Genomic DNA, 23,263 nt, shown 5'->3' on the forward strand with positions numbered 1-23,263 from the left:
GAAGCTTCTTTGGCCAGGTATAATCTAACTCTGGTGTCTTGTGGCATTCCCTTAAATACAGGAGACTGAAATAGATTTCTAGCTAAAAACAAAAACAACAGCCTGAGCCACTGTGGCAAATCTTATGGCTTCTGAGTCTCCTACTCTCAACCTTTGGTTTGGTTTCTTTCAAATGACTCTGTTTCTGTATCAAGTATCTTTCTCATCTTCTCTGTGTCTATGAACCCCACTTACAAAACCTTAAAAGCCCCCTACACAGAGATTCACTTCTCACATGTTTATTTTGAGGGACTGACTGCTACAGAAACTGGAAACATGACTGGAGGAAAGGAGAGGAGTAGGAGGAACCTGGCAAATAGAGAGTAGGGAGGGAAGGAGAGAGAGAGGCTGAGTGGGTAGTGAGGAGCTATAAAAGAGAATGCTGGAGCTGTCTGTGGCATTAGCCTCAGCAGACTCAGAGTCTCACACACACACAAAACGAGGAAGAGTGGAATCAACAGGCAACAGCAGAGTTGAAACACACTGAGTGCTGAAGAGCAGAAGCTGACCAGAGTAGTTTCAAAGCAGCTGTATCTTCAAGAATACTACAGTGTACTTGGACTTGGAGCTTTCTGGAGTGTTTGTTTGGCTGAACTTTGGACTGACTACTGCTTTGTTGCTCCTGAGAAAGAGTCTCTTCGTTTAAACTGGAAACAGCACAGAGACAAACTGTCCGCAGAGAAGTATTCAAGCTTTCACTTATAGAGCCTTCAGTTTCACTGGACTCCTGTTCTACCATGGCTGCTGTACGTCAAATGGTTATGGAGGCCTCTGGCTACCATGTCCTGCCAGCTCACCTTATGGCATCAGCTATGGAGGAGTTTCCCCAGCAGTTGCCCGTCCCAAAGGGCCCAGCAAAGGGCAAGAGCCGCTCCCGTCGACCTCGCGAGGCTCGCTTCAAAACACAGCCCGTCACCTTCGCTGAGATCCAAGAGGTAGAAGAAGAAGGCTCCTCGCCCCTGGAGGAGGAAAGGGCACGGCGCTCCTTCTTGCAGTCACTGGAAAACCTGCGGCGGAGCACACAGACCCTCCACTGCCCACCTGCTGCCCATCACAGCTGCACCCCTACACCCACACAGGCCAGCCTGGACTCCAGCGACTCCGACTCCACCCAGTGAGGGCAGAGACATGACCTTCTCCCGGCTCCCACGTTCTTCGCTTTGCCTTGACCCCGTTTTGAACTTAGGTCAACTGAACTGAACCAAAGTGGCCTGTCTGCCAGGCTGCCTGTGTGTAAACTGCTGCTCTTCATTCAAAAGCCTGCCTTTTAAAAAATACTAACATGCCAACACAAAGTATAGAGCTTAAAGATGCACTTACAGCATATCTGTAATGAGCTCTACCACAGGCTGGTTACACTGTTCCACAGATATGACGAGTGTAAAAGTAACAGTGTTGAGCGCATCACTCTTCATACGTATTCCTTTTTTACAGTAGTCTGATAAAAACTTGAAGGATGAAAGATAGATGGTATTTTCCCATTTTAAAGCTGTATTTTTTTTTTTTTTGTTTGAATCCATATTTTTCTACTTGAGTCACCATAGAAAGAACTCTTAAAAGGTTTTAGTATTGTGACTTACAAGGCTGTAAATACTTTGACTAAGCAAAATGCCCAGCATCGAAAGTGACCTGGCTGTCACTGGAGTAGTAGAGTACCACTGACAAAGCTTTGTCAAGAGTTTGAGCTCTTGTTTTCCAGCTTCGGTTCATGTGCAAAAACATACTTTCTGCATACATGTCTTTATTTATTCCCTTATTTTGTTCATAACCAAGTGGAGCTGTAGATGTAATATTATTTTATTGTTCTTTCTGACTTCTAAAGTCACCTCGACTTTCAATGAAAAATATAACCTTTATACTTGTTTTTTTGTTTGTTTTACTTTATACATATATGTTTGTCGTATGTACCTATAAATAAATATTTTCAAATATTTTGAACCATTTTCTGTTTTCCTTTCTTTGTATATTCCTGTTTGGGAAGGATTATCATAGAAAAAAAAAAAAACTTCAGAAGTTAACAGTTATGACTTTTGATACGATTAGGACTACAGCAAACTCATAGCCTACATAGATTTAACTGGTTTTCCATTACCAGTGTTATTGTTAAGATAAACTTTTGCCTGACTCGCTTGTAAACACACTTGTCAACACATGACCAATGGCTTTAAAGGTGACGCAGTGTCAGTAATGTTGGGTAATGTTGGGTTTCTAACAGCAACGCACAGAGAGCCACTGCAGCCAGTTGTGTCATGGAGTGACACGGACTAGAGATGAGACAGTAAGTGGGCAGCAGTTACATGATAGTGTAGGATTTACTCACTAATTTTCTTGTTATGAGTGAAAACACAAAAACACTTTCCTTACCCTGCCAGTAGTATTCATGCTGCCTAGTAGCCACCAACTGTCTTTTCTATTGGATTTGTGTACCGGTACTTGGATTTGGCTCACAAAATAAATTTAATCTCCCATGTTTATCCTAATGAAGTAACATGTCAGCAAGTGCAAAAATATGTCCTATTAACATGCTTTTAATTGTTGCTGTACAATTAAACTATCTTTGTTTCTCACACTTGGTATTGGTAGATTGTTGGAAAAGTAACAAATACTGCAATACAGATTTTGTATATTTTACAATAACACCTACACTCTCATCTTTTAGTTCAAGACTCAGAGAAAGAGCACTTGCTACAGCAGGCCAAAAAAGCATCTTGAACTTACAAGCCGTAACATCCCTGACCCTGTTGCTGCTTCTGACGTAAAGCAAAGCACAACTGCGCTTTTCTTTACAAAAAACAACAACAAACAGCCAGTTCCAGTTATCCAGCCAAAGTGGACATGGATAAAGACCAGCCGGTAGCACATAAAAGGTCTCCAGAGCTCTTTCCCCATCCTTTACCCAAACACACTCATTAGTCATTGTTTTTCAAGTGCTTGTGGAGCTGTTGTAGTTAACCACATACACAGCACACTGTTTGACGACGCAGCTCTGGAAACAGCTGAGTCACGGAGATATTGTCTGGTTTGAAAAATAGAGAGAGAGAGAAGAAAATCACATTTGTCATCTAATGCCGGAGTGACAGATTGATTCAGTCCATGCCTCCTCTTCCTGCCCTCTTTCTTCAGCAACCCAGTTTTTATTTTGCAGAGGAGCTGAGGGAGTGTTCAAGAGCATCACTGAAACAAAACCTTGCATGTGAAATCTTCTTTTAGTAATTAGTTTCACTGTCTGACTGCAAGACAGATTGCTCGGTGCTTTAAAGGAAGACGGATTACAACGACTGATGACTGATTTTTAAAGTTTTAAAGTGTCTGACAAATGTCCAGGGACCAGCAGTCCACTTTTTGCCTCAAAATGAAAAGTTTTAAAGGGCGTTTGAACAACGAAGGGTTGCCATTCTTGGTCTGGGCACTGCACTCAAATCCATCAAGGACGAACTCTTCCCCCTTTTAAAGATCTGGACAAAAGAGCAAACCTAGCACTGAAAGCAGTCAGTTAAGCATGAAAAACAACATGAAACCACTGTTAAAGAGTCCAAACTGGGGTAGTGTGACCCTGTGAAGTGCATGATGTCTTTGTAAACAACTTGATAGCAGCTAAAATAGCATAAAGGGGCAATCATCTGATAAATGAATATGTAGAACATGGAACAAACTGTATAGATGCTCTGTTTTGTCAGTTAACGAACTAGATAGCCTGCAAGGAATAAAAGAAAAACTGAGAGGAAGCTGAAAAGATATAATCTTGTTCAGTGTCATTTTCCTGTTAATGTTGGTGGAATACCAAGCTCCTTGAAAGGCGACATCACTGTTTAAAATACACCACTGTCTGGAGCTGCTGTCTTCATTCTTCTGCTGCTTTGCTGACACTTACATTTATTCAAATGCAAAGGAGCTTGTATAAATACATGCATACAAAAAAAAGTACATGCATGCCTGGACTATTGCAAAATAAGAAAGAAATGTGCTGTATTGTAAGCTAAAAGTAGATTCAATGTTTTAATCTAAATATTCTGCTCCTTAAGTAAAATATGCACCTTGTACCTATTTTTCACAAGTTTGTTTAGAGTTCTGGTTTTAAACATTTTATTATTGTAAAATCTGAAGTGTATGTACAATATTCTGAAGAACAGAGGACTGAAAATTAAATATTTTAACATGGACAACTCTACTTCATGTGATCATTTTTTAAGTTTTATGGTAAAAATAAATTTAACAAAAATAAGGTTTTAAACCTTTAATGTCGTGAGTATTGAATCATTAGAGCGCTGAATAATGGAAACAACTAATCCACTGCTTTTATGTTACCCAGCAAAATAAACCTTTTGAAAAATTGTTCACTTTTAGGTGAAAAGTCACTCTAGGTATTGCATTACAACCAGCTATGTTATCTGTTTTTTATTATTCCTTTTGGTTTGCACATAACTATCTAAACATGTGAAAGCCTTTATATTATGAAATATGTCCTTTTATTTATTTGAGATATGTCTTAATTAGGCGTATATTCACATATCTGGGGAAACCGTCTGAAGGCCACATTATTGCAAAATGTTCCAAAAACAAGAATAAAACGTTCCATGATCATGATAACTATTTGACTTGTATTTATTGGAGTTTTTTTTTTTTTTTAGGGTCACAGGGACTTGCATGTTAGCAGGGTTGTTCTAGTGGTGTGTACCGAGAGCTCGGCATAAATAGCTGGTACAATATTTGCTCTGGAACAAGAGTCCTCTCTCCCAAGTTCAAAGCATCTGCTGAGTGATTCCACCCACAGCTGAGAACATTATGACAAGCAGCACGTTCATGCCTTTGTCTGTTTGTACAGTGTCTGTCTCACCCTAATTTTTATGAAGCTGTTGACATTTATAGCCATGGATGTATGATGGTCACTTGTCTGGTTGTTGTCTAAAAAAGCACACAGTGAGGTCCAGACTTAGTTGATAAATATTTAAAGCCTTTCATTAAAAAAAATAAAATAAAATCTAAGGCTATAAGCAAACAAAATTCATGACTGGTTAAATTAAAAAAATTTAAAAAGTTGGCATTAATAGCAAATTTTCCTCTACTATCAGATAAAAGTGTCATGATGGCAAATTAGCATTGAACAAGGAGTTCTTAATTTAACAGATGGACCACAGATGAAATGACAAAATATGCACATCACGCTGTAGCTTGTAGAACCATCTTTACCATCTTGAAGCGCTCAGTTTCTGTATGTATTAATCGGTTTCTCACATCATTGTGAACGAATTTGGGCCCACTCTTCTTTACAGTGTAGCTTCAGTTAAGATTATTTAGGTTTGTGGCAATTTTATTTATGTACAATTCCAGCAGAGGATTTCAGTCAGGTTGAAATTCAGACTTTGATCTTGATTCTGTTCTTTTTCAGCCATTCTGTTATAGATTGCTGGTGTGCCTGGGATATTAGTGCTGTTGAACGTCCCAGTTTCGACAATCTGCATGACCCAATTTTGGACAGATGGCCTTGAACTCTAAAATGTTTTAGCATACAGAGGAATTCATGGTTGACTCACTGACCAGTCACTCCAGTCACCCCAGCCATAAACTGTTCAGACTGCTTCCATCAGGAAGGAGGTTCTGCAGCATCCGGTCCCGTACCAGCAGACTGAGAGACAGCTTTTTCCATCAGGCCATCAGACTGCTGAACACGTCATAGACACCTCAGCTTCACTACTGGAACTTTAACATTATGCACTCCATACTGTATATAAATGCCACTTGTTTTGCACATATTCAACTCTGTATATTTTATATATTTTATTATTATTACTTTATTTTATTTTTTTACTATTTAATTTGTAAAAATGTGTATACACACACACACACACACACACACACACGTAGGAAAATATTTAGTATACACATCCAGAAATGCATACACTATTATATATTGTACGTATATTTATTAGTTTCAGGTTGGCCATTCTTGTATTTTGCTCGTTTGTGTTGTTGTGTTTGCACATCTCTGTTGCTTGTGGGGCTCGCACACAAGAATTTCACTCGCATGTGCTGTGCCAGTGTGCCTGCACATGTGATGTGACAATAAAAAGTGATTTGATTTGATTTGATTTGACCACAAGGTGTCCAAGTCCTGTGGCTACAAAATAAGCTAAAATCATCACCCCTCCACCACTGACTTGACATTCTGTATAAGGTGATATTCTGATATGCTGTGTTTTGTTTTCCCCATATATAGTGCTGTGCTTAATGGCCAAAAAGCTCCACTGTGGTCTGGTCTGTGCAAAGGACATCGTTCCAAAAGTTTTGTGTTTTGTTCGGATGCAACTTTGTAAACTGTGCTGTCATGTTCTTTTCAGAAATAAGAGGGTTTTCTCCTGGAAACCCTTCCACACAAGACGTACTGTACTTGTTCAGTCTTTTTATAATTGTGCTGTCATGAATTTTAACATTTTACATTTTAACTGAAGCTTGTAGAATCTGAGCTGGTGCTGTAGCTTGAAATTTTAACACTTTATTTTTGAGCACAGCACGGACCGTGGGACCTGAGAGATGCATCTGGATCTTAGGTGGTCCATCTACCATTCACTGAAGCCTCATCAGAAATCACTGTCGGGTCACATCATTGTCAGAAAACCATTCTTAAAGAATGGAAATGAAGAGAAAGGGTAAGGTATGCTAAATTGCACAAAACTGTAATGAAAATCAATGGCAGCAGGTCTACAGCTGCCTGTCTTGATTTGAAAGTGTGTTTCAGGCAGCTGGGGTGTTAGTGATCTTGTCAACACTGATTGAATTTTGAAAATAGAAAATAGATTTTGATTGATCACGCAGTAGTGTCAGGGCTCTGTGTGCGGGCAGGTGGAGGCGAGGACCCAAACGCAGGACTCGTGAAGGCAAAACATGAATAGAACAATGAATACTGGAACGGGGAAAACCCCCACGCACACACAGAATCTGAGGGTACAACACAACAATGAGCAAGGACAAACACAGGGCTAATATACACAGGGACGTAGTGAGGGAATGGAAAACAGGAGGGAGACACAGCTGGAAGAAATTAGACTAACGAGACAGGGGAGCAGTAAAACTGAACACACTGACAACAGATTGGGACTATCAAAATAAAACTGGAAACATGAAACAGATCACAAAGACGCAGACTTAACACTAAACTAAATCTGCAATAATATCAATAATCAAAACAGTCTCACTAAATAATCAGAACATAAATCATAATTCAGAAAAAACACCAAAACCCAAGAAACAGAAAGAGCTGGGTCAAACTGATCCAGAACCGTGACAAGTAGCATCTGGAAAGCATCTAATTTACAACCTAAAGAAGTTTTGAAGAATAAAGATGGTAATACAAAATATTGACTCACATTCAAGAAATCTCCCCAGCTATTTGCCACTTTCAGTACACGCAAAATATAGAGAAATGGGGCCTCAAGACTTTTACACAGTTTTGCACCTAAAAAAAAACAGAAGTCATTGTGTCAAAATGCCATGTTCAGAATGATATACATTTTACTGGCATTTGAGGATTTATAAATGTATTCAAGATTTTAATGTTACAGTTGGAGTTTTCATTAACTTACACATAGGTAGCTTTAGAAAATGTACATAGCAGAATATTTATATGTAATATTTACATCCAAAATGTAAAGGAATAGAAGCAGGGCACCACATGTCGCTTCTGGACTTGCATTTTATTAAAGCAGCTGCATTCATCTTGTCTCATGACTTAGGAAGGAGGCAGTCACAGAAAAGGTACAAAGAAAGCAGGGTCCAAGGCATTATTCTCCCTCTATTTCAAAGCTTCATTTCTAAGCTCTTCATCTCCCCCTGCTGCTGAAAAGAGCTGATTACTGATGCAACGCAGAAGGTGACCCACATATCACTTCACCCAGTGTCCTTTTCCCTTAAATCTGTTGTCTGAAAAACAAAGACACATAGATAGATAGATAGATAGATAGATAGATAGATAGATAGATAGATAGATAGATAGATAGATAGATAGATAGATAGATAGATAGATAGATAGATAGATAGATAGATAGATAGATAGATAGATAGATAGATAGATAGATAGCATTACCAGGCCAACTCTTGCTCTCTTTTTCCTTAAAAAAAGAGAGCAAAAAAAGAGAGAAAATTTTAGCACATCTCTTAAATTATAAGAAATAAATGTGTAAAATCGCAGGAAAAGTGTATCTTACCTAATTACTCTGCTGTGTATTACATTTGGTATCTTTCCATCTACTGACTACTTTGTAGTAGTGGCTGATTCAGTTTACAATATAAGCAACACTGGTTACCATGACATTCTGATTTCCTGCCATAGTCCTGTTACATTGTAATTATAATCCAGAATACAATGGAATTTAGCATTTGAATAATAAACTGACAGTTTTAAATAAATTATTTGTAATGAAGAAATTTAAAATTCTATTCTTGGGAATTCTTCTCAAAAACTTTTTTAAAACCTTCTATTACATCCAACATGTAGGAAAGGATTGCATTATTTTTATTTTAGTTATTCATATTAAGAGCATTCAATATTAGGCTAACTGTAAATGTCAATATGAAGAGTCCTGGAGTCCTTTTTGGCAATATATGAATTAAGTTTGATTGTATGATCGTAATGATCATAATGCAAATACGATCATAATGATAATGATAACGGGTTAGTTTGATTAACTTTTCATGATTTGTTCTTGTTGTAGATATGATGGGTTGTAACAGTCATATGTGGATGAGTTTTATGTGATTATTCATGTGATTATTAGTAGTAGTAGTAGTAGATGTATGTGTATGAAAGCACATGGTAAATGGCCTGTATTTGTATAGCGCTTTACTAGGACCCCAAAGCGCTTTACACATTCAGTCATCCACCCATTCACGCACCCATTCACACACTGGTGATGGCAAGCTACATTGTTGGTATGCTTCGGTTGAACTTTGTTTCTGTATACAACAGTTTTGATAAAAAGACAGAGCTGTTAACGTTTGCACTGTGCCTGTGTTTATAGAGAGCCAGTTCAAGTATTGAATTTCCCTGATGCATCCTTGGAGATTTGTGACGCGTTAGCAGGAGCAGGTTTAAAAGTTAAATACAAGCGTCGCCTGTCAATCATTTATTCCTGCCTTTTCTTGCGTCACACTTCATGAAGTACAGTTCAGATGTGAGTGATGGAAAATATTGACCAATGAATAGTTAAATGAGACTTTTGACGCGTTTTAAGCTTCACTTTGGACCAATGACAATTGTGTTGTCGTAGGCTTAACCAATCAAAATTCAGGGGAGGCGTTTCATTCAAGGAGCGCGAACGGTTAAGGGGCTACGAGAAAATGGCGAATATGGAGTTTGGGTTTGCGGGTTACACTATATTGATACTTTAAGCACTTTTAAAAACCTGTAAATACGATAAGTGTGTTGCTTTTATGCCTTATCCGAGCGATAAACTTGTATGGCATACTGAAGCTGATTTTTACTTAACATTAATGTGAGTCGTTTCAGCAAGCGTTATCATAGTTAGCTAGCGGAATGAGGTTAGCACAGAAACATAATGTTAGTTAACGTCAACTTCCTTTAGTTAAGGTCGTTGACGTCTGCATTTATTACATTTGATTAATACTGCCTATCGCTGAATTTGGGGATCTGTGGGCACTCTGCGTCTGCAGTTCACGGTATGGCTTTACATAATTTGGTTTTTGTTATCGATGTGGATTATGGAGATCACGATTCGGGCGATCAAATGGATGTCAGGGGTCATTTCGTGAAACGAGGAATATTAAACATTCTCTTACATTTCGGCTACAAATATGGATTTGAGAAAGTGCGATGGGGTTACAAGTTCTTTGACTCCAAGACTGCCCGCAACGCCAGTCTCATATCAAGAGTATCTGATTTCAAGGAGCTTCGGCACAAAATATTTGAGGACTTTGAGAAAGAGTTTGAAGCCAAATTTGATGTGAAGGAGAAAGCGTGCCCATCTCAACAGAAACAACGATCAAATCACTCGGTTTCGGTTCAAAATGCACTTAAAGAAACCCTATTGGACTTCCAGTGGGACAGACCAGACATCACGTCTCCTACTAAACTGTCCTTAAGGCCCAGGAAGTCGAGTCGTGGAGGAAGACCCAGTGTGTCTCATGAAGATGACATTTTAACTAACGAGAGGAATGTGGTGTTTATTGTCTCGCAGTGTCCACTTTCAAGGGCGCAGCTCGTGGACTACCTGTCTTTGAGAGACAATAGCCTTCCTACAGATGTGACAGACCACGTTATAGCCAAAGGACTTCAGGATATGCTGGTTCAGAGACAAGTTGTCCTCCACTGGATTGACTGTAGATCACACGTCCAGGTGAGTACAGTAGTGTTCAAAAGAGCATAACCAAACCACTGTCCAGTATCCGCATCTGACAATAGTTGCCACAGTTAATACACTGCTACCAGCAAAGTGACAATGTTTTGAGTATACAGATGTCATACCTCAAGTTTAATAACAATAATGTAAATGTTATAATCTACAAGTTAGACATACTAACAATAAATTTCAGGGCTCATAGTGCAGACTATATGATTTTATGTTAGTAGTACTTTTGATACCAGAAAACAATCTACTTGATAATAATTCTACAAAAAGATCCCTTGCAAGCAATTTATGTAGTAGAAAATGCAATTTTACGAAGTATTTTGAACTACAGAATACTATATAATCAATTAATCAACATACATAAAACTAGCATAAATGTTCAATTATCTTAACTATCATCAACCTAAATTTAAACTGATGATTAATACCATGGATCTAACCTAGTAGTGTCTGCTCTTCACCAGTCTAATGTAGTACATTACTGTAAAGTGTAGCACAGTACTGCAAACTGACTGGTTCAGCATGTACCAAAGTCCCTAGAATTTTCATAAAAAAATTATACCCACACAAGGATATTCACAACACCAATTCACTCACTTACATAATTTTGCACACCTCCAATGTCTGATTTAACAAAACAACTATTTGAGTTATAACATAGCCCATGAGATTTACATTTTCAGCTGATCAAATATTACTTGGTTAGCAGTTCTTCTATTTTAAAATAATGTCTCATCTTCCTCTTCTGTCTTTTCTCTTTATATATATATATATCTTTTTCTGAGTGAACTTATCACACATAGACATTTTTTTTTCCATCATGGAAAATGCCATCACTGCACCTTTAGACAGATTGTGATCCAAACTCCACAGAAACAGCTTTGTTTGTTGTGATGTTAGTGGTTTTGAGATTAGTTATTCTGTTTCTACTCACTCCTATTCTGTAAAGTTAGTCTGATGCTTAAGTGCTGTGACCACAACTTCATTGACTAATGCATATGAGCACATGACATGGATGGGAATGAAAAAAGTTTATGCTTAGGATGCAGTGTTACTATTAAATTGTTTATCGGGCTTAATTATTCATTAATTGAACATCTGCTTTGACACCTGTCTGTAACTATGTGTGTTATTGCAGGTTATGAGGTGTGAGGACTATTTTGGCTGTGACAAGCTGTCTGAGGTCCTAGCTCAGATGGATGGCAGAATAATCCCTGTGGTTGCACTGCTGAACCTTTGTAGCGCTCAACAGCCCAACTCAGGATTCATGAGGGAGTCTTTTGCATTCAAGTCCAGCATTGGATACCTGTTGTCTTCTGAACAACACTACCGCCTGGCTTTTCCTGTTATAGGAGGTGTCCTGCAGTGGCAGCAAGGTTAGTAGCCAGAGGAGATCTCTTCAACAAACTAAAAGCATTCATGATTATTACCAAATATCCCTCTGTGCAGAAGCACAATGTTTTTGTGCTTGAATTAAACATTGGGTGTAAGCATATCTACATCCAGATGATGGAAAAGTAGTTGCAATTCTTACGGCAAAACAAGCAATTAATTATTTTAACGGCGTATTAACATGCAGTAAATAATGTGGCAACTGATGTGAGCTAAAAGGAGTTTATCTTTAACATGCTTAATTTCAAAGCTGAGAATAGCCTGCAAAAATTCACTTGTGATAATTTTCACTAAACCAGGTGAAGTGACACAGAGCTGTGGTGTCATGATGGAGCCAGTGACTCGAAGACAGAAGCTTCTCCCAGAATCTGTCAAAATGTCCTTAAAAGAAGTTCTGAAAGGCTGGGATGCTTCATCACTGATGCAGACCTCCACAGAGTCGTGGGTGATTCATGGTTCCAGTAGTGGTGACCAGGGAGCTGGTGCATTCCAGCATCTCTTAATGGATCTATCTACTCATGCTCTGCACGTGGTGAGACTCGAAACACAATGGTTCTGTTTTACACAATTTGTAAAAAAAAAAAAATTCTCAGTTTTTTTTTTTTTTGGCCGTGCTGATTCTGATTGTGTAAAGTTGTGCAGATGAAAACACCAACACTATAATCCAGATTCAGCCTTTCAGAGCTTTTGAGTAAAGGTTGGTTTAGATGGATAGGTTTGGACTGTCATTTTTGCATTGCAAAATCTGTGGTTTCCACAGAATGAGATTGTTTTTGTGGCTGTAGCAAGACTTTGCATGCTGACCTGCTTGTGAACACATGTATGTGTATAAAAGGACCCGAACCTATGCTTTGTTTAATGAATTAATACAAAATATATGTACTTGGTCACAATAAATAACCAGGTAATATTAAGCTGCCAATAAGTTCCCTTAAGATCTACTGTTGCCCACTGCATTTCACTATGCAGGTAGAATGTGTCTGATTTCCAAAAGACATATGTTTTGCATTGAGGTTGCCACATGATAAACCTGATCAGAAGCTGATCAGAAAGCTTAGAATTGTTGTTATTGAAAATGTTGTCCATGTGCAATTGTAAAAAGCTGAATCTTCATCTTGTACTGTCTTATACTCTATACTGTACTGTATGCATTTATTGATCTGCTTATTTTCTTCTTCTTTTTTGTTTTTCTCTCTCGGTCTTCTTGTTACCCCAGCTTGCTGAGGTGAATGACAATGGGCTTCTGTGCTCGGCTGTGCTCTCTCCACTATCATACTCTACAGCTCTGCTCTCCATTCTCCAGCCTGTAATTGCGCAGTCTAACCAGCGACTGACCACTGAAGTCATTACCCCTGCCTTGTCTGAAACCTCTGCTGACCTTCCAGACATTGTGAACAGTGTTCTGGGAGTAGTGTATGACATCATGAAGCAGGATGGTGATAGTGTTAATGGTAGGAATAGGATCAAGGCTGTTTGATATCATGTCCACTCATTTATTTAGTGTTTTTTCAAGAGAGTATTACATGATGTTTTAACTGTAAAATATCTTTTAAATATATATTTTTGAAACTGTCTGTAAATGTATTAATAAATGCAAAAAGAAAGTAAATCCACAATCCATTAATTTCATCATTATGGGTTAATGGGTGTACAATTGACAATCTTAATACTTTTAAACTAATAATATTTTTAAGAAAAGATCAAAATCAAGTTCTATATCAATCTAATTTTAATCTTGTTTATCTTATCTGTCAAATATTGGAAATGTTATTTTCAGTATCTGCATTTTTAGGTTGTTGACATTGTTGTGATTGTTTATTTCTAAGACCAGTTAAAGGAGAATCCCATTCCTGAGTGGGCTCAGCAGGAATTCAGCCACAGTCCACCAGCACCAAACATGTTGGAGACTTGGTTCTCTCAGTCAGACTATTCTGGAGTGAGCTCTCATTTAATGGAGTCCATGAGGTACAAGAACTCAAAAATCTCATATTTTCTGTTATAGCGCTTTTGAAAAGCTTATCTATGTATCAAGTTATTAAATAGTGTAGCTTTTGTATAATATTTCAACATAGAATAATAAAAAGCCTATAAGCCTTTGGTTATAATGTCCTCCTCACACTGTTGAACAGGTTGCTACATGCAGTACCGGAGGAGAGAGAAGATGAGAACTTACCTGCACTGCAGCAGGAACTCCTTAGTGGTCTGGCTGAAATATACCAATCATCCCAGGACTCAGAAAAGAGGGGAAAGAAATGTAAGCGAATATCTTAATTTTTTCCCCTTTTTTTGTGAAGATCACAAACTGTGGATAATCATAAAACTCAAATTTTAAGATTATCCAAAACACTAATATCATTTTAATGTTTTTCTCATACATAGTCATGAACGTCAGATATTTTTTTTCCTAAATAATTTCTTGTCGATATCTATAGGTGGCACCCACCGCACACCAGTAAAACAGAAGATGAAGACCATGAGTCGTTCCTTGCAGATGCTAAATGTGGCACGCTTGAATGTAAAAGCCCAAAAGAACCAGGCTGAGTCTGAGCAGCTTGGAACTGAGGGTAGGGAAGCAGACAGAACAGGGAAGAGACGGTCAAGTGACAGGAACAAACCTGGAGTAGCAAATGTGATCAGTACGTGCACCTTTTCTGTTAAACCTTACTATACTCTTCGACTCCAATGTTCACTTTTATTGAGTTTGTTGTATGAAATTGTCTCTGCAAGAAAGAAAATGTATACATTTCCCAAAATGTCAGTTGAACTACTTACTTTACTACCTACTTGCTTGTGTTACAAAGCTTTGTGCAGCCTGTTATGAAAATACTATTTCTCTTTTATTTTTAAGATAAAACCTAAGCTAGCATCATTTTCCGGGTGATGCAATAATATTTTTTATTGAGACTATTAGATCTCAGTAGTTTTTTAAACTGTAGGTCACTGTATATTGGAGCTCTCTGAGACAGAACTTTTTAGTGAGTGTTTCTTGATTATGTCTGATCACTGGTTTTCCTCATCCAAGGCCCAATACTGCTTGTAGTATTTGCTTCATTTCAGGAAAATAAGTCATCTTATAATAAGTATCTTTGTCCTTGAGGGAGACACTGAATCCCACTTTGCTCCTAGTGCACCAATAGATTAAATATGCACAAATGAAAAGTTCTTATATCTTTACCAGATGAAGAGATTGTGCTTTTGAGATTGGAGTTCCTAAATTTTTTAACTCCCTCCGTAATGACTTAAGAACTGATTTTTGGCTTTTAATTTGAACCGATTTTTCATTTTTCTTTTTAGTCTTATTATGAAACACTTTATGATGATTTTTTTTCTTACTTCGAATAGTCAAGTAATGTATCTTCTCCCTTCTCCTAGGTTTTAAGAGTGAGTCAGAACTGCTGTCCCATCTGAAGTCCAGTTATGAGAAGTTTATGGCAGAGAGAGAGGAGTCTGTCTTTATGGGTGTTCAGCAGCTTGTTTCTTCTGTAAAGGCCTTCCTTGCAGCAGAATCAGATTGGGAGGTGAGACAGACGATGCTTCTAAATGAATAATAGATACAGAAAAACTTACATTTTGATTTCAGTAAAATAAATGCTATATTTTGGTTAAATCACCTGATGAAAACTTCATTACAATATGCAAGATGTTCACTTTAGGTCGAAGAATGCAAATGCTGATAGAAGATGGAAGAATCTTTGAAATATCATGGAAATATAATGCATAAACTAGGCCAGTGGGGGATCTGAACTGTGATTATGAAGTTCTATGTTTTCTTTTTAGGCAAAGACCTCCTTCCTTGTTCAACAGCATCTCCTCAAGACCAGCAAGTCAATCAGACAACTCTATGGAACGGCTGCTGATGTTGATAGTAAAGTCAGGGAGTGAGTGGTTTCCAAGTTTTACCTTGGGGACAACCTGTGTCTCCATCTGTCTGAATAATAAAGTTTCTGTTCAAGTCATTAATATTTAGCTGTCAGTAACACAGTCTGTTTATTCTAGGTGCCAGCTGCAAGTGGTGCTAAGGCTGGAGCTGTGCAGACTTTTCTCCACAGAGCAGTCAGACTCACTGGATGTTGGTCAGATGGCAGAGGAGGTAAGATGATCATGGCTTAGACTTTTATGCAGTGAGGTCTCCTTTGTAATTAATACAAACATGGAAAAGGCTGTGACTACAATGTATATGATTTTTTTTTTCAAGCAGAGCAATACCTTCTACCATCATGATGATTTTTAAAAAAGCTCTTTATTTAAAGGTGACTATTGTTCGAGCTATTGGACTAACACAGTATGTGCCATTAATTGTGGCAGTAATCTGAATATAAAACAGTATTTCCAGTTATATTGAAATGTTCTGTCTTTTGATACACTTTTTGTCAGTCACTTCAAATTGAGTGAAATTTAACTTTAATTCATGTAAAATACAATCCCTGTGCTTCAGGTGGCTGAAATGCTTCGAATAATCTCCCTGACCAGAGACCCAGTTTTCCTAACGAGGTTCCTTCAAGATGAAGTCATGCCAGGGTAAGGCTTCAGAAATAATTTTTTTTATTGTATTTTCAAAATAAGCAATACAACTATTTTTCCTGCTGAAAGACAAAGCAGCATTAAATAACTTTTGTTCAAGTCAAGAATAAAGTCATAAATAAAAGTGCCTCAGATGAATTGAATTTCTGTAATTTTGTAGGCATATTTAATGATTATACTTTTACGCAAAAAAAGCTAAGCCAAGGTTGGCTTACTGCATCACACAAAACATGTTTTGTTTTGGGATTTTTTTGTTTTTTGTATGATTTCAAATGAGCCAGTTTCTCACTTGCAGTTGTAAGAATCTAACAATAGTGTTTTTGGATTGTGGCAGGTTCCTGACCGCAATCCCCAGAGTGCTTGCAGAAATCTACCACAGTCTGGGCACACAGCTCCCTGAAGTTTTGCTGGCAGTCTTGCCTCCAGACTTCTTCAGTGATGACTCGGTAGCCAAGGACAGCATTTCTCCTTCAGCCTCTTCACTTCCCCTGTCTGCACAGTGCCTGGTTTCAGATGACAAAGATGGACTACAGGACCTGCGGAACCGCTCAGGCAACAAAAAGAGGTGAGGAGGATGTTTAAAAGACTCTTCTATTATAGACAATCTGGGAGGACTTTAAATTACAAATAATCTTAGATGCTACAATAAGAAGTGGCATTTGAGTGAAATATTTTGTTTTCATTTCACTGGACTGGAATCATAATCAAGTATTTTTAAAGTGCCCAGAAGTATGCACAGAATGTAATGGGGGTTTTGTTTTTGTTTGTTTGTTAGGAGTGGGATGCTGACTCGCCATCGCAGCATGACAGAATCATCACAGAGTCTTCGGCAAATAGAGATCCCCAAAAAGGCTACAAGAGCTGTAAGATAAACACTTCTGCTGTCTCTACTTAATATAAAACCTTGATCAACTTTCTGAACCAACTGTCTGAACCTCTCTAATTGCAGAGTTGACCTGTCTGAAATAGAAAAAAATCCCAATAATTTTTTGATTCATTTTAATCCATGCCTTTGTGAAAACATGCTTTTCATGCAGTTAGCAGTGTGTGCTACTCTGCTTCTTTGTTGGGCTTTAAATAGCCAAAATTAAAAAAAAAAAAAATTCACAATGCTGAATTAATCTGAGCCTTTTCTTGAACAAAGTCCTCATCTTTTGAGCATTATGGTATGTCCTTTTGGGTGTCATGTTCGCTCATGGTCGAGTTTTCATTAGGGTTTTTTGTTGTCAGTTATTCTTTTATCTCGCTCACACTCCTAATGTACAGCTGTTTTTAGCTGCAGTACCCCAAGCACATGTGCTGCTGTTTCCACCTATGCTTTGTCCACCAACCCGACATGATTAATTGCATTCTAGCCACATGAATGGTTTGGCGCACTGCTGTTTAAGTCACTGGATTGTCGTGTTTCGTGTCGAGTTCTCTCCACTTTATATTGACCACGTCTTGTATTTCAATTGAGGAAAACTATCTTTATCATTTTATCACCCAGCCTTATGGCCATTGAGAGAAATGTTATGGATGTTACTTGGACTGTCTGATTTGTTAAACTGTATTTTTGGTGAAGATAGCCACCCACTATAAACAATGGTGGTGTAATTTGCTCATAATTTTCTTTATCTCATCCACCTGATTTCTGCTTCTTTTTTTTTTCTTTTTTTTAGTCGAAATCAAAGGGTCGTGTATCTTTGGATAAACCGGTTGAGGAATCACATCCCGCAAAACAGGAAACACAAGGTATGTCCTTTTGTTACCGGTACATCTTTCTTGATCACGTATAACTTGCCTATTCCACCCTCAAAACTATTCCCAGATCACATGTTAACCAACCAACCCAGTGGCATCACATTGAGTACAGACACAATATGGTATTAAACATGTTCTAAAAACTTTAACTTTATGCACTTATTTCTTAAATCCAGCTCCACAGACAGTGTTAAATCTAGATCAGTTTTTGAGAGCAGGGCTCCTTGGTGTAAATTAGCCTGGTTACATGTATTGTTTCATGCACACTAATACCTCTTGACATTAAAAAAAAAAAAAAGATGAGTGTTAAACACCTAGATTGTGCTAATTCTCAGAGGTGACCAAGGTTAGAAGAAACCTCTTCAACCAAGAGATTGTTTCCCCTTCAAAGAAAGCCAAGCTACAAAGGAGCTGCTCTGTGTCTGCTGTGGAAGGAGTGAAACGCAAGCGATCCCATGAACCTGAAGGTAGAAGAATGCACTGTTATAGATTAATTTAAATACGTAATGTAATAATTGTCCATGTCTTCCTGTCACAGTTATTCCTATTTTTAAACTACTTTAATGTTTTCCAAATATTTTTTTGTGTTCAGAGAGGCACAGGCTTCTTACCAAAAAAGTGTGTGAGACTCCCCTCCACAAGCAAGTGTCTAGTCGTCTACTACACAGGCAGAAAATTGGAAGGTATGTTTCTGTTAATGCAATTAATATTTTTACTTGCCATACCTTTATTTTAAATTTAATCAGACCTGAAGTACGTAGTAACTCAGGTTATTTATTTTTTGTGAAGAAAACCTGTCCTAACTGAGGAGTGCATTGTGGAAGAATCACCAGTGAAACCTTCAGAAGGTATTTTGCTAATACCAAGTTGTTGTTGTTGTTTTGTTTTTCTACTTAAATAACATTTACACAAATGCATGATTTATAATTGTATATATATGTAAACTAAGTCAGTTTTATATATACAATTTCACCTTGTGCTTTTTCTTTATACCTGGTTCTTTTCTTGATTAAAGACAGCAGGAATTCTGAGTAAAAAATATTTACATATATATTTGAATATTTAATTTAACAGAAATAACTTCAAAGATCCACAATAATTTTGTGTGTATCAATTAGACAGTCTGTTTTGTATCGTTTTGCTGCTTTGGATATTTTCGTAAGATTGTAATTTTACACAACTCACACTTTCCATATAGACCATAAACTCAATACATCATTGTCCTTTGGTTCTGTGTTAGATCTAAGAAGGAGCCCAAGAATAAAGAAGTTCGCTCGGAGACACTCAAGCACTTTCTATTCAAGTTCTCAGCCTCGTTCCCGCAACCTGGACCAGGCTCTCTCTGCATCCCAGCTTAGTCTGAGTGATGGCAAAATATGTGGGGTTAATGTAAAAACAGTTCGGTCTCCCATGCGTCTTCTTTTTGGAGCTGCTGAGTCTCCCAGTCATTCTAACCAGTCAGGTGCAACCAGGCCCAGCAGGTCACGGTTATCCACAGACTCAAGCGTCGTTGAGGTAACTTCTCAATTTAATAATCAGTGTGTCATCCTAATGTGCTGCAATTTGAGATGATTACTAAAGATCAGCTTTTTTCAAGTGTGTTCATGTGATCTGAGAGCAAATTCTAAAACGTATTTTTTATCTTTTTAGACTCCAGACAAAACCGCAAAATCACCCAACAAACGAGGGAGGGCCAGTATTGCAAACACGACTCCAAAAACACCTAGGACTCCTCAGACCCCTAAATCCCCCAAGACCCCACCTTCCACCAGTACACATGTTTTGTCACTTGCAGAGAGTCCTGAGGTAGCTAGCACTAGTGGACTTGGTATGTCTCTGAGGGGCACTCCTTTCAGATCTCCAGCCAAAAAGCCTTTTGTTCCAGAGACACCTACAAAGCAAAACCCCATAAGGAGCCCTCTGAAGGGTATTCTCAGGACTCCAGTCAAGGCTTTGATTGAAGGATGCACCTCTACTGATTTACATCTGATCCACAGCCCAATTTCCAGGACTCCCAGGAAGAGTGTCACGTGGTCTCCCTCTCCACAGAAATGTAGGATAGTGGAGAAGAGTGCTAATTTTAAAGTGCCACAGTCACCGAGTATTACATCTCACAGTTCTCTGAGACTGGTGACATCCAGTAAGTTCAGCAGTCCTGTCAAAAGCACAAACACTAAAAGAGACATTTTCAAGACCCCAGAAAAGACGTGTCAGGTACACCTAGTAAGAGTATCAGAAAATGTGCATAGTAGCTGTTTGACTCCAGAACAAAATCGAGAGTCTTCTGTAAAACCTCACTCCAGTTTTAAAACACCAGGAAAAGGTGATGCTGTTCTGGTTGAACCTCAAGCTAAAACCACACCCCCACCAGAACACCACCTTTCCACTCACCCGGACACTACAAGTCAAAATAAAACGCCTAGTCCAACTCACCAAATGGTTACTCGTTCTGGGCGAACTCCAGGTAAAAGTTCAAACACTGCTTCACCATATAATCCTGAAGTTTCACCACTTTTAGATGCCACTCTTTCAGATAGCTCAGATGCCTCAGCAAAGTCTCCACCAAAGCTCTTAACAAGAAGAAAGTCTGGTCAAGGGGGTAAAACAACTACACGTGTGTTAAGGTCCCAGTCTAATGAGAGTTTGCAGTCAGACCCAAAGGAAGAGGCGCAGACTAAGGCCTCGCAGTCCACTGCAAGTGACGCTAGTTCTCATACCGATTCTCAGCAATCTTCTCATGGTACCTCTGGAACCACAGATGATGATAGCATTGACATAGTTGATGCAGCCATTGTAAAAACAGAGTTTAGCGGAGGTCTCAAGATGAACATTAGCTTTACACGGAAGCCTTCACTGTCAAGTGAAGACTTTGTGTCAAACACTGTCTCTGCTAAACCACGTGTCCCATCCCATAACACACCAAGCCGGAGTTACGGCTTCCGTCAGACACCTGATCGGCAGCAGAGGGAGGCTGCTGCTCGTTTAGGATACGGAAATGATTCACCTCGATTTTCAACCCCTAGAGGCTCAGCAAGACATGGCCGCCAAAAGGGCGCAAGTACGCCAAATCCTCTTACCTACCAAGTAGAACTGGAAATGCAAAAATCAGGACTTCCCAAGCTAAAAATTAAACGCACAGATTCCACGAATGCAGGAGAGTTTGTCTCAGATGGAAGTCCTCGATCAGGAGCGCAAAGCCCTGTAGTAGGTGTGAAACCTCAGTTTGAAAGCCCCTTGGCCTTATTTTCCAAATACCGAGATCCCGGATGCATGTCACCATCTGTCTGTGCTCATGTAACCCCAGCCAAGGGCACACCCGGGAAAGGTGGAAGCGTCCAGACTTACATCTGCCAGTCTTACACACCTACGCACCATCCTGCCTTGTCACCAGTAACTGCAGAGACTGTCCCCCTGACTCCTTCACCTCAAAGTGCTGGTAAAGTGACCCCAGAAAACCTTAACAGCTGGCCTCGCAGGAAAAGAGCTCAGATTAGTGTGTTAGGAGGCAAAGATCGTGGCCTGAAGGGGGAGCCTCAGCTTGAGGAGCTCCTGGAGGAGGCTGAACTTGGAGTTAGTAGGTTGCGGGACATTGAGGATACTGATGAGCCTTTGGACAACAAAGCTAAATCATTAGCTCTGACTTCCAAACAATCCCCTCCAGTTGGATCAGATGTGTCTCCTCTTTCTCCACTGGAAGAGTTGTACTGGATGGAAAAGCTGGCTGAGTGCACGGACTCTCACAGGGCTGAAAACGAAACCGGCTGGGCATCTCAAAATGAAGATGGCATATCAGGTAAGCCATGGTTTATTTTTGTATTGTATGCTTTAAATATATAAGTTTTGTGTTCTAAATTTTTGAGATTATGCATGGAGAGTTGCAACTGATTTATAGTTTAATTTAATGATTTATTTAGTGAGTAATTTAGTGGTTTTATTGGATAAACAAATTTCAGCGATTTAAAAGGTCTTTCATTTGATTTATGAGCCTGAGCTTCAGTATTTCAATTAGAATATTTACTCTTTTCATTGCTTATTTATTACAGAGAATTTAGTGATCACACTGTTTTGTTTTTTAAATGATTGCATGAAGTCATATGAATGAAATCCATCACAAAGTGTCTGATTTTTGCCATTTTCTGCAGCAGTGACTCCTCCCAGCTCAAAGGTGCGAAAGCCAGTGTCTGCCAGTGGTATTTTGGCCCTTACCCAGTCCCCATTGTTGTTCAAGGGCAAAACAGGTTCTGCCAGTAAGAGAACACCAAATTTTAGAGGTAAGTTGTACATTGTTATAAAACCTTTTTGTTTTTTGTATTTATTGTTCAAGGCACCATCTATTTTCATTACTCTCACATTTTCAATATGCCGTAAAGGCTCTTCTGTTGTCTTTTCAGTAGGATTTTATCGGCTCATTCTTTTCAAGGATTTTAGTTCATGAGCCACAGGCAACCTAATTTGATTTAAAGTGGGATTGACCAGAAAAGCATTGTGTCATAACTCATAAAACATCTCTTTTCCTAAAATATATGGCAAACTGTATTCTTTCCATAATGTTTTCAGAAGAAGCTGCATCAGAGAGGACAGAAATTGATGGAGTGGACCTGTCTCCCTTCAGCCAACCAAAGAAGCGCTCAAACACAGGAAAGACCTACAGCAGGAAGAGACTAATTCACTGAGTTACAAAGGAAAGTGGCCAACAAAGCAGAAAGTTTGTCCATTCTATGCTTAACTCTGAAGCTGAGCCTTTTGATGACAGATCTGAAACAGGTCTTTAAAGCACCACTTGAAAATGTTTTTTTTTACATGAAAAAATGTTCCATTCAATCAGCTCTCTCAGCACTTTTGATCTGGACATTTTCTCTTCCAACCCGTGGGATAGGTTAAGACTTTGGTTTCAAACCGAGCTGAAAGTTGTGCCATTTTGCCAAGACTTTAAAACTTGCCTTTTCTGTTCCTTTAGTCATTTTAAAATACCCACTTGGGTGTTTCTGAAGCTAAAACCTAGAAAACAGGTTTGCATTACATATCATTGTTCAACATGTGTAATTAATTATTTTATAATCAATTCAGAGCTTTTAATTTGCTGTTGTAAATATGTTCTTGTGTATTTATTAGTTGTATACTTTTTTTTAAAAAAAATAAAAGGAACAATTTTAACAGTTTGTAAATAAGTTGCTAAAGTCTTGTAAATAAATATAAATTTCTTAATGATT

General features: G+C 38.5%; 2 protein-coding genes across 2 annotated transcripts; both read left to right on the forward strand.

The window, feature by feature from the left end:
• Positions 1 to 460: 460 nt before the first annotated feature.
• On the forward strand, positions 461 to 1,884 carry cUnh11orf96 (chromosome Un C11orf96 homolog). Its single transcript, XM_080875664.1, has one exon. It carries the CDS (start codon positions 777 to 779, stop codon positions 1,155 to 1,157), a length of 381 nt encoding a protein of 126 aa, XP_080731790.1. The 5' UTR covers positions 461 to 776; the 3' UTR covers positions 1,158 to 1,884.
• Positions 1,885 to 9,350: 7,466 nt separating this feature from the next.
• On the forward strand, positions 9,351 to 23,263 carry ticrr (TopBP1-interacting, checkpoint, and replication regulator). The gene is made up of 21 exons (XM_080876067.1): positions 9,351 to 10,385; positions 11,536 to 11,773; positions 12,089 to 12,321; positions 13,006 to 13,240; positions 13,616 to 13,754; positions 13,919 to 14,043; positions 14,222 to 14,425; positions 15,162 to 15,307; positions 15,567 to 15,667; positions 15,786 to 15,879; positions 16,225 to 16,307; positions 16,645 to 16,875; positions 17,086 to 17,173; positions 17,972 to 18,044; positions 18,389 to 18,520; positions 18,646 to 18,736; positions 18,843 to 18,901; positions 19,294 to 19,568; positions 19,704 to 21,846; positions 22,196 to 22,324; positions 22,611 to 23,263. Exons 1-21 carry the CDS (start codon positions 9,711 to 9,713, stop codon positions 22,724 to 22,726), a joined length of 5,610 nt encoding a protein of 1,869 aa, XP_080732193.1. The 5' UTR covers positions 9,351 to 9,710; the 3' UTR covers positions 22,727 to 23,263.

This window comes from Rhamphochromis sp. 'chilingali' (assembly GCF_963969265.1).
Source record: "Rhamphochromis sp. 'chilingali' genome assembly, chromosome: 2".
Lineage (NCBI taxonomy): Eukaryota > Metazoa > Chordata > Actinopteri > Cichliformes > Cichlidae > Rhamphochromis > Rhamphochromis sp. 'chilingali'.